The sequence below is a fragment of the Dendrobates tinctorius genome, unplaced genomic scaffold, assembly GCF_039654945.1.
Source record: "Dendrobates tinctorius isolate UK_male_01 unplaced genomic scaffold, ASM3965494v1 ptg000020l, whole genome shotgun sequence".
NCBI lineage: Eukaryota > Metazoa > Chordata > Amphibia > Anura > Dendrobatidae > Dendrobates > Dendrobates tinctorius.
This window is the reverse complement of record NW_027361688.1, coordinates 3,345,279-3,357,584: the sequence shown is the minus strand read 5'-3', so window position 1 is coordinate 3,357,584 and position 12,306 is coordinate 3,345,279. Positions and strand designations below refer to the sequence as shown.

The 12,306-nt window shown below is 44.7% G+C and overlaps 1 protein-coding gene across 1 annotated transcript in view; it reads left to right on the top strand.

The window, feature by feature from the left end:
• Nucleotides 1-9,561: 9,561 nt before the first annotated feature.
• LOC141083298 (aldo-keto reductase family 1 member C1-like) overlaps nt 9,562-12,306 on the top strand; it is a 28,842-nt gene continuing 26,097 nt past the window's right edge. Inside the window, exons 1-6 of the mRNA XM_073567479.1 lie at nt 9,562-9,783; nt 9,958-10,131; nt 10,218-10,334; nt 10,426-10,503; nt 10,623-10,745; nt 11,065-11,171. Coding sequence (XP_073423580.1) covers nt 9,562-9,783; nt 9,958-10,131; nt 10,218-10,334; nt 10,426-10,503; nt 10,623-10,745; nt 11,065-11,171 — 821 coding nt within the window. The remainder of the gene's footprint in view (nt 9,784-9,957; nt 10,132-10,217; nt 10,335-10,425; nt 10,504-10,622; nt 10,746-11,064; nt 11,172-12,306) is intronic.

Below are 12,306 nucleotides of genomic sequence, written 5' to 3'. Positions count from 1 at the left end.
ATATCAGATAATCTCTAGGACGAAGCTGGAATCACATGATTAAACCTTCCATAACATGTATACAGCGCATAGGGGAGACTTAAATAACTATATTAAGACTCACATGCAGGTATCACCTGCTGCTTGCAGTGTTCGCACCGCCCCAACGCACGTTTTGCTAAATCTTCATCAGGAGGCGTGTATGGGGGAGGGATAGGTGAAGTTTATAAGCGGTGAGCAGCCAATCAGAGAGTAAAGGGAGAGGGGCGTGTGTATCACGTGTGAAGGGAACGAATTAGCGTGTGTGCTGGTATATGATGCGGCGCATGCGCAGTCCTTCTTACCCATGTATAAAGGACGCACCGGTTTGCGGCCCCCAGTGTAGTGCAAGTAATACGGCAAATAAAACATAACAGATAGAAAGCATATCAAATATTGACTAGCAATATGAGAGGTGGAGTTGCAGTAGAATGGGGAGAAAAGTGTCCAGAGTGCCAGGGATTAAAAATATAACGTCCAGCGCAATATGACAAGAAGATAGGAATCAGTTACTTGTACAGCATTGAGGGAATTAGCGTTGAAAAACGTGGGTGTAATGAGCAGCTTGAAAGTTCCTGATAAGTGTGTAACGCACAGTAGGGGATGGTGAATGACCGGAGTATAAAGAATGCAAGGTCCTGGGATAAAATCAAATAAAAACGTGGACAAATAGGGTGTACTAAATAACAGTGGACGGAAGGAAAAGTCAGATAGCATATTAAAAATTTTGTAAGTTTGCCCACTGACAAAGACATGAACAGTCTATAATTTTAAAGGTAGATTAATTTTAACTTTGACAGATACAGTATCAAAAATAAATCCAGAAAATCACATTGTATAAATTATATAAATTTGCATTTTGCAGTGAGAAATAAGTATTTGATCCCTCTAGCAAATAAGACTTAATACTTGGTGGCAAAACCCTAATGTGTTCCCTGGTTCGGATCTTCAGTTCACGTCGTGTAGTCATGCCAATGTACACCATTTTACACGGGCATTGGGCATGGTAAATTACACCCTTGAATGCACAGGTTAACCGGTGTAAGATTTTAAGTGTCCGAGTACCATCAAAATTACTAAATTCTTTACTCTTTTCCAGGTTCTTGCAGGCCTTACAGAATGTGCACAGAAAAAAGTCCAGAGTGGTTCCAGCTCCAGAGCCAGCAGACCCCGGACCAGGTGAGTAATGGCTGTTCACCAAGAGATACCAAAGATTTTTGGATCTCTTGGCAGTGATTTATGATCTAGCTAGAAGTATCCATTTTAATACCGGATCTGTTTTCAAGACATTCCAATGCCTAAAGATAATGTTCCTAAAGTCGCCCCATCGGTTATTAAACTGTGTAATAAGTCTAATTGGTTGATGACCGTTGGTTTCTGTGCCATCAGACTTTTTGTTGTTATTATTATATAGCAAATCATTCTGTCATACATTTGCAGCTGTCCTATACCCCTTCTGGATCTGTCTGTGGCTATAGCCACGTTCACCTAAGTGTTGATAGAGGTCCCTGGCTTGATGCCTGTAGGCTTCACTGGTTGAGCGAATTTGTTTGATTCTCAGATGCTGACCCACAGGGATTCCACCAATAGTTGATTTTGGATTTGAGGATTTAGCATGTAGAAGTGAGTTTGTAGCTGTAGGCTTCTGGTATACATCAGTCTGAATGGTGCAGTTGATAAGTATCTTATAGATCTAAGTCAAGAAAATTAATTTTATGGCCAAAGGAAAAAGTCAGCTTAATATTCAAGTCATTTTGATTTAATGTGGACATAAAGAGGTCGAGTTGGTCAGTGGTGCCCTCCCATGTGAACTATATGTCATCAATATAACATATCCAGTTGTTGTGGACCTTATCAATTTGGTTTAGGTGGTTATGTTGGAAAATATCTATCTCTCCTCCATGCCCCAAGAAAAAGGTGTGCATAAGACGGGGTAAATGCAGCCCCCATAGCGGTTCCTTGTAATTGTAGATAGACCTGATTTTTTAAAATAAAACAATTATTGGTGTGTATGAACTCCAAGAGTTCTAAGATAAGTTTATTCAGAGATCTCTCTAAATCAGGGGTCCCCAACCGCCGGTCCGCGGCCCAGCACCGGGCCGTTGCAGTGCCCTTGCCGGTCCGCGGACACAAGGGGAGCCGGGGGGCGGTGCAGCAGCTGATACTCACCCTGCATCCCGCGGCGGCTTCATCCCGCGGCGGCTTCATCCAGCGCTGAGCGGTCACGTGCTACCGCTCATTTAAGGTCATGAATATGGACGCCACTCATCTCCCATAGGCGTGGCGTCCATATTCATAGACCTTAATGAGCGGTATCATGTGACCGCTCCGCACAGGAAGAAGCTGAAGCGCCGCGAGATGCAGGGACGTGCAGCGACGGGAAGGAAGTTCAGCAACGTGAGGGTAAGTATGATGGGGAGGATGGGGGAGCCGAGCGGAGCCATAAGGGAGGGAGAATGGGAGCGGAGCCATAAGGGAGGGAGAATGGGAGCGGAGCCATATATACAGGGGAGGGAGAGTGGGAGCGGAGCCATATATACAGGGGAGGGAGAGTGGGAACGGAGCCATATATACAAGGGAGGGAGAGTGGGAGCAGAGCCATATATACAAGGGAGGGAGAGTGGGAGCGGAGCCATATATACAGGGGAGGGAGAGTGGGAACGGAGCCATATATACAAGGGAGGGAGGGTGGGAGCGGAGCCATATATACAAGGGAGGGAGAGTGGGAGCAGAGCCATATATACAAGGGAGGGAGAGTGGGAGTGGAGCCATATATACAAGGGAGGCCGGGAGAGTGGGAGCGGAGCCATGCATACAGGATGGGACAGGGGAGCCATGTATACAGGATAGAAGAGTGGGAGCAGAGCCATGCATACAGGATGGGAGGATGGGAGCGGAGCCATATATACAGGATGGGAGAGTGGGAGCAGAGCCATGCATAAAGGATGGGAGAGTGGGAGCAGAGCCATGTATACAGGATGGGACAGGGGAGCCATGCATACAACAGGGGGAGCCACACAGAGCTGGACGGGGGGGACCACACATACATTTTCTGATGATTAGAAAATAATCAGCATGTACAGTACTCCAGTACAATTGTTCTTAAGTGCTCAATGCTCCATTTCCTTGTAGGTTCCAATCATCATTAGCAGTGACGGTCATCAGTAGAAGTAGCCCAGTGCTCCCACTGAAACAGAGAAACAAGCCAGGTGCTCCCACTCATTCAAAACCTATGGTGAGTTGAGTCACATTAAAAATGTTATAATTAAATGATAAATATGCACTGCTAAACTACAACCGCGTCCATAGCCCCGCCCCCTTATGACCAAAGCCCCGCCCCTGTCACACCTCCATCCCCGCCCTGCCGGGCCATGGAAGAATGGTCTTGGTTCAAGCCGGTCCCTGGTGCAAAAAAGGTTGGGGACCACTGCTCTAAATCACTAGCTTCAAGGAACCATGTTACGGTTTTTATTTAAACCGTCTTTATGGCGAATGGAAGTGTATAAGCTTTCAATGTCTGCAGTGACCATTACCATATTCTCTTGGAGAAGTAATGCATCAAGGCTGCCGAGGGCTGCAGTAGTGTCTTTAATATACGAGGGTAGAGTAGCCACCAAAAGTTTCAGAAAAAAAATCAATAGTTTGACAGGTAACCTCACATACATCTTCATTCCCTGACACGATGGGTCTGCCGGGGAAGTCAATAGGATCCTTTTTGACTTTGGGAATTAGGTAGAAAGTTGGAAGTTGTGGTTTAGCCTGAATTATAGTGTCCAAAAGTTTTTTAGGGATGATATTGGCCTCATAGGCCCGGAATATTATATCCACCAATGCCTGTTGAAAAACCGTTGTAGGGTTAAACGTTAATTTTTCATAACAGGTCTTCACTGAGAGCAGCTTATTAACCTGTTTCTCATAGAGGTCGTAGGGCCAAATCACTAAATTTACGCTTATTTGCAACATCCATCCAACTTTGAATTTCTTTAATGGCCCGTTCTTCCTCTCTGTTAGTGTGGCGCCCCTGAGGCTCAGTCGCCACAGAGGTACTGCACATTCTCCTTTACATAAAAGGACTCTTTGCGAAGATGATGATTTGCATGGACACTTTTCGAAGATGATGTCTACCTCAAGGGACACTGCAAGAAATCCCGTCTGGGAGCGGTGTCCAGCACTTACAAGAATAATTGTTGAATGTTTTACTGTAAAGTATTTGATAATGTGTTTTATAAGAATAGTGATAACAGAGAAATGGCTTTTATAGAGAATTAGGAATGTCTGATCTAGAGATGAGTGAAGTGAATAAAGAATTGAAAGTGACACGTGACGGACCAGGTACTTGCGGTCAGCGTCTTGCGTCTAGAAGAAAGAGAGAAAAATGTGTTACAGAGAATAGCACTTTGAATTGAGAATTGCACTTAGAATTAAAAATTTTAGATAGAATGTAAGATAGAATTGTTTGTAACGTTCAAAATGAGTACCTCCTATACTAGGAAGATTAGTATAAGAAAAAGTTTGTTATGCATTGCAAAATTTTTGTATGTTTCTTTGCTGTCAACTTTGTTGTCTTTCAGCCCGCGGACGTGCTGTGTTTAATGGGGGGGTATGTGGCGCCTGTTATGAGTTCATTTTCCCCTTCACCATTGAGGTCTGAAGAACTCCCTCTTCTGGTGAAGGAAGGTAGTGAGGCTGATTGCCAGGCACCTGGGCAGGATGATGATGACTGGGTGACGGGAATTACTGACTGGATATAAGGCAGCCGACGCCCTTCTGCCTTGCTGGTGACCTCTCTGAGGGATTCTAGGAGACCAGTCTGATTCCGGCTCCTCAAAAGCTAAGTTTTCTGCTCTACTTTTTGCATTTGTGTTTTGGTTTTGTTTTGCATTGTTTTTCTTGATTTCTGCCATTCCCTGCTGGGGCGAGCTGAATTCCTTTTTGCTCTGTCTTCAGAAAATACCTGAGTACTGATATAGTCTTTTTGAAGCCTAGCGTCTTCAGGGCTTTTTTCCCTATCAGCTGTTGGCTCTTGTTTTGATAGGGTTTTGGAGGATTACAGACAGCAGCTTTTCTATCCTGTCCTATCTAGTTAGCTTGGGCCCCATCATTTGCTCAGCCTATCTTTCTATCTGTGTGAGTGTTTTTTCATCTTGTTTCACCGTCATTATATGTTGGGGGCTGCCTATTGCTTTGGGGTCTGCTCTGGGGCAGTTTAGATTTCCCTTTCTGTCTTTAGGCTATGTAGTTCTCCGGCTGTGATCCAGGGGTCTAGGGCACCGTAGGAATTCCCCACGGCTACTGCTAGTTGTTGTTGATAGGTTCAGGGGTCTGCTATCCGATAGCTGCCAACTTCTCTGGTTTTCTGGACTTAGCTAGTATTTCTGTTTTTGCCTCCTACGGTGACTCATTCATAACAGGCACCCCTGAGGTTCAGTCGCCACAGAGGGACTGCACCTTCTCCTAAGGTGTAGTGCCCCACCACCTAGGTAAGTTGGAAACTCCTTTCCACACTCCAACACCTGCACCCACACACAGGATAGTGCAGCAAAGGACCAGATTGCGGCTCCATGCTTAGAGGGTAGCAGAGCACCTTTCGTGGGTCCTTGCTTCGTAACATGAGATGTGCTGGGAGGTGGGTGGAGTTAGATATAAAAGAGTGGGAAGGTTTAGAATTACAGGAGAGTTCAGTCTGGAGTTCAGTCTGAGAGCAGGCTGACAGGAGGTCAGCCTGACGGGAGGTTAAGGCGGAGGAAGACAGTCAGTCAGGAGAGGCTGAGGACTGGTCTTAGTGGAACGAGCTCCCTAGAAGAGAGATAGAAGAGAAAGTGCTGCAGCTGCCTCAGTGATCTGAGCCAGTGGGCACGGGAAAGGAACAGAAGGAGAAAGACGTAGAACTGCAACCTAAGCTTCCATAAGAGAGAGAAGGAACAGCGTGGAACGAAGGAGTAGGAGATCAGAGAGGAGTTGTGGGTTGGAAGAGGAACCCTGCCTATAGGTTCTCAGCGCAAGGCCGGGGCCCGGTCCCCGACGTTGTATGGACACTTATGGTTCTGCAGCAGACATCGGTGGAGTAGTTGGCTGTAAATGCACTACTCCCATGTAAGACTTGGGACACAACAGCAACACGGATAGAGAGCCGGGATCCAGGAGAATCCCTGAGCAGGCTACAGCTGTCTGTCATACAAGTAAGGTTCTAGGAACATCTGACAGGAGGAACTTCAGAGTACCACGGTACTGGAGCTCTTCACACCAAAAGGCGCAATAGAGGAGTCGTTCAGGAAAGGTACATGTTGGCGGAGTGTTGGAGAGGAGAGTCCTGACTTGCCCGGGAGGTTGATTGAGTCTCTGCCCCGGAGGACGCGGCATGGAAGCGGGCACCAATGTGCACTACGAACTGTGAGTAAAGCTTTGGAACTGCAAGCCCTGGTGTCTTCCATTCACTTGTGCGCCAACACCGTCAGCACTGCTACATCTGGGTACCAACATTCCTCACATCCCCTGCGCCGGACACTACACCATCAAAGTGTCCCAACATCTACACTGCCCTGGGACAACAGCCCTGCCTGTGGAGGGCTATACCACCATTGCTGCATCACACCATCTGTCCCAGAGGATATGTCTGCAGCGTCGGCTTAACATCTTACTTGCCGAGCACCACAGGTGGCGTCACGAACTATTCCTATAAACTACATTAAAAACAACCACTGATTTGGGCACCCAGGGCCACTGACCGGGTCACAGCCACCGCGACACATCCCACCGACACTGGCCCGGTACCGAGTACCCCACAGCCCTGGGACGGGGGTGACCCATTAGTATGATAGGTAGGGATCTTCTTTAACCCTTCAATATCAGCTGTGACCATTTTAACAAAAATATCTACTGCCGGACATGTAGTGAAACTTGGATTTTTTTCTATTTTTTTTTAAACAAATGGGAAGGATTATTACTCACCACCGTTGGTTTGGAACTCTCATTCCCATCAGCTAAGGACTCTAAAATTGCCAAAGCTTGTTGTTCTTCTTCCGTTTCAAACAAATTGGCAGAGGATGACCTCTCATGAAATCTCTTAAGAATAAGTTTCCGAGCAAACAGGTGGATATCCTTTAATGCCGTAAATGCATCTAAAGGTTTAGCAAGAGAGAATGTTAGTCCTTTGTCAAGAACATTAGTTTGGATGGAAGTAAGGCAATGATGGGATAAATTTAATACCTTGTGCGGTTCATTCCTGAACCCTGGATTTTTAGGGTACTTTGGGTACTTTCTTTGGCCTCCAAATCTAGCCAACATATTAGTAACAGTGAAAGGATGAATGATTTGATGTTGAGGACAGGGAGGTATTGGGTTCATAGAAATAGTTTTTTGTCCTTCTGGTGCTCTTCTTTGCCATCTGGAAATGATTTTGGTCTTGTAATCATTTAGATCCCTCTGGTATTTTTTTCCATACTTATGTCCTTTTCCCATTTTTCTAGATCACAGTCAACATCCTTATGGAATTTCTCAACCTCATCGGCTTTTAAATCTTTGGACATCTGTGCTTGAAGTTGAGCAATCTGGGTATCAACCTCATTCAACAGTTGCCCATTTTTTTCATTAATAATCGCAATGAAGGACATTTTTTGATCAATACCTCATCATCCAGGCCAAAGGTGGGATACAGCTGAATTTTAAGGCCTCTAGGGATGATCTTTTGGTTAAAGTAGTTGTCCAAGGAGGTTTTGGTCCACCATAGACGGGTCATTTTGTGTAATAAATTACGATACTTTTTGGTGTTTTCTTTATAGTCATAGGTATCTTTGGAACTACTAGTAGCACTCAGTTTGAAAATGTCACAAGCTCTATTAGGCCAGGTCTGTTCCCTAGCCTTTAAGTCCATAATGGACAAATGGGGTTAAATCTGTTCAAAAACAGAAGAAAAAGTAATTAACTACACAAGACCAATCGTTAGTAGTAATCAAGGACTGAACTGATTAACATATAGAACTACACATGGAAAGTAGGAGAACCCACAGAGTATATATTGTATGCCCATTAAAAAAATATTTTTTTTATTGAAGTTTAAGACATACATGAAATTAGAAATCGAAAATGCAGGAGGTGAAAAAACAACATAAGCAAGCATAATGTAGTATAGATATAAGATACCGTAGTTTTCAGACTATAAGAAACACTTTTTCCCCCAAAATTTGGGGGGAAAACGGGGGTGCGTCTTATAGTCGGAATGTACTTGGTGGCAGCAGGAGTCAGGTGAGTTTTCCGGTGGTCCGACGCTACAGGGCGATGATCTCACTCTCATCCCAGCCTGGTGCGGCAAGTTTGACGGTGCTCTGTGGTGCAGGGGGCTCCGGCAACATTTTGTGAAAGCCAGGAGCCCCGCACTTCTATTGCCTCGAAGCTTTTGCCTCCGGGAAAATGGCTGCCGGATGGGGCGCATGTGCAGATTGAGATTTCGGCTCCAAGATCTCATCTCCCGAGATCTCAATCTGCACCCGGGGAATCAATCTGGCCTCTGGGAAAATGGCCGCTGGAGGTGGTGCATGCACAGATTGAGATCTCGGCTCCAAGATCTCGTCTCCTGAGTTCTCGGAATGGGATCTTGTTGCCGAGATCTCAATCTGCGCATGCGCTGCCTCCGGCGGCCATTTTCCTGGAGGCCACAGCATCAAGGCAATAGAAGTGCAGAGGCTCCAGGCTTTCACAAAATGTCGCCGGAGTCCCAGCATCACCAAGCACCACCGCACCATCCGCACCAGGTTGGGATGGGAGAGAGATCATCGCCCTGCAGCGTTGAACCACTGGAAGAATTGTCCGACTCCTGCTGCCACCAACGCTGCCGATCCCCACTGGGTGAGCTGAATACAGGACAGTAAGACGAACCCTCATTTGACGCATTAATTTCTTTCCCCATTTTTTCTTTTGAAAATTTGGGGTGCGTCTTATAGTCTGAAAAATACGATAATCCCCAGGACGAAGCTGGAATCACATGGTTAGTATCTTATATCTATACTACATTGTGCACGCTTATGTTTTTTCTATGTGTAGATCATAAATATTAGGCCAGTCTTATCGACATCTGAGTTCATGAATATTATTATCAACACTCACTATTATAGATGTTTGATCAAGTCTGATCGACTCTCATGATCATGAATGCTGATCCTGTCTGATCCCACACTAGGGATTACAAATTTTGAATCAGTCTGAACGACACTCTGGATCATGATTATTATGATCGACACTCAAGATTTTCTGGATGATTCCTTGTGATTGACACTTGGGATCATTAAAGTATATCCTTTTTGATCGACACTGATCCAGGTTGGTCATCCGGTCTGATTGGCACTCTGGATCATGTTGTTCCAGTTTGATGCTTACATGGGATCAGGATGAAACTTTTCCCCTTTAAGGGCAGATTCTTTTATGCTTTATGGTTTTTTGTTGTTTAGTTATTATAAAACAAATAGGAAGACACAGCCTTCTTCAGTTTCCCCGTGACCTCTCTTTTCATTTTTCCCATCACATACTGTATGTTTATATAGCTACTCAGCAATGACGCTGCAGAATCCCTGCCAAATAGGCATAAGCCTTCTTTCATTGACCTATAGGACGGGCTGTACGGTAGGGGAAGGGCCAGATAAAATACAGGCAGCACCTTGTGCACTGCGAGACACTGGGACACATTACACCATGGCTCTGAAGCCGGACTCCTATGTGGTGCTGAACGATGGGAATAAAATGCCAGTGATCGGATTTGGCACTGCGGCGGACATGGTGAGTGCATCAGACGTAAATTAACGGCTGCTCCAGTGAATCCAAAGCAAAGCGGCATTACTGCCGGTCTCTCGCCACCGCAATGTTTCCCTATTTGGGACACTGTACCAACATTCCATCTTTCATTTACCCCAGAGGGAAACAATGAGATTTATAAAAATTGCATCTTATTAGGCTAAGTACACCAATGAACAGGCCGGTGAGAGCACCAAGGTGGCCATTGACGTTGGATACCGCCACATCGACGGTGCCTTAATATACGGGAATGAGGTCGAGGTCGGCCAAGCCATTAGATCAAAGATTGCGGATGGGACTGTGAAGAGGGAAGACATGTTTTACACTGGGAAGGTGACCTATCAAAATATTCTTTTCACTTTAACATCACCACTAGGTGGCGATGACGAGCTGTTACAGGTTTTTAATTTATTCTGCAGCTTTGGAATAATAACCACACTCCCGAGAGGGTCCGACTCGGGCTGGAGAAATCTCTGAAGGATCTGCAGCTGGATTACATGGATCTCTTCCTGATCCACACCCCAGTGGAGTTTAAGGTTGGTGGATATGTGTGTGGGTTTGACCGTGGCTCCCAATCAGTTCCGAGCAGAAGACATTATATGTTAATTTTTTTTTTTCTCCATCCAGCCCGGAGATGATCTCTTTCCTAAAGATGAAAATGGGAAATTGGTTTTTCATAACACAGATATCCGAGAAACATGGAAGGTAAATTATATATAAGATTATGGGTGACACCGGGCAGAATGACTTCTCCTCCTCCATACGGGGTAAGATTCCCATTTTCGGATGGAGCATCTCCCTGATTATCTTACCATAACCTCTAGGCTATGGAAGCGTGCAGAGACGCCGGCCTCGTCCGATCCATCGGAGTCTCCAATTTTAACCGTCGGCAATTGGAGCTGATTCTCAACATGCCAGGGCTCAAGTACAAACCAGTGTGCAACCAGGTACATATCACCGACCAGAAAGGATCAATCACACATAAATATCCTAAAAATGTAGAAAAAACTTGTAATTAACAAAAAAAAACCCTATGGGCACTCTCCCTACAGGTTGTGTGTGGTATTGCAGTACAGCTCCTTTCATGTTAGTGGAGCTGTAATACCAGATATAACCCATAGACAGTTGTGGCGCTGTTTGCGGAAAAAAAGAGCCAAATTGTAATATTCTACCATCAACAGGTTGTTTAGAGTGAAATGTTCTTTAAATAACTGCATATTATCCGCACTGATATATATAGTAATGAACCATTATGTCTCTGCACAGGTAGAATGTAACATATTCCTCAATCAGAGCAAATTACTGGAGTTCTGCAAATCTCGTGATATCGTGCTGGTCGGATTCAGTGTACTGGGGTCCAGAAGAGAGGGCTGGTAAGAACAAGGCTATTCGCATGTACAAGACTATAACTACTATAATACTGCCTCTATGTACAAGAATATAACTACTATAATACTGCCCCCTATGTACAAGAATATAACTACTATAATCCTGCCCCTATGTACAAGAATATAACTACTATAATACTGCCTCTATGTACAAGAATATAACTGCTATAATACTGCCCCCTATGTACAAGAATATAACTACTATAATCCTGCCCCTATGTACAAGAATATAACTACTATAATACTGCTCCTATGTACAAGAATATAACTACTATAATACTGCCCCCTATGTACAAGAATATAACTACTATAATCCTGCCCCTATGTACAAGAATATAACTACTATAATACTGCCTCTATGTACAAGAATATAACTGCTATAATACTGCCCCCTATGTACAAGAATATAACTACTATAATCCTGCCCCTATGTACAAGAATATAACTACTATAATACTGCTCCTATGTACAAGAATATAACTACTATAATACTGCCCCTATGTACAAGAATATAACTACTATAATACTGCTCCTATGTACAAGAATATAACTACTATAATACTGCCCCTATGTACAAGAATATAACTACTATAATACTGACCCCTATGTACAAGAATATAACTACTATAATACTGCCCCTATGTACAAGAATATAACTACTATAATACTGCTCCTATATCTAATACTAGCTGAAGAGCCCGGCGCTGCCCGGGCATAGTAACTAACCCATATACCCATCACACATCCTCCATCCCATAGGCCCGTGCCCATATACCCGTCATACATATCCTCCATCCCATAGGCCCGTGCCCATATACCCGTCATACATATCCTCCATCCCATAGTCAACCATTATGACATCATAATGAGTGGCGGGGCTTGCAACCTATGATGACATCAGCGTCGCCATGGCAACCATTATGACATCATAATGGGGGAGGGGTTTGATACGCACACACTTTTTCCCCATTATGTAGATAGGGGCAAAATTGTTTGGTGAATTGGACCGCGCGGGGTTAAAATTTCGCCTCACAACATAGCCTAGGACGCTCTCGGTGTCCAGACGTGTGACTGTGCCAAATTTTGTGGCTGTAGCTGCGACAGTGCGGATGCCATTCCC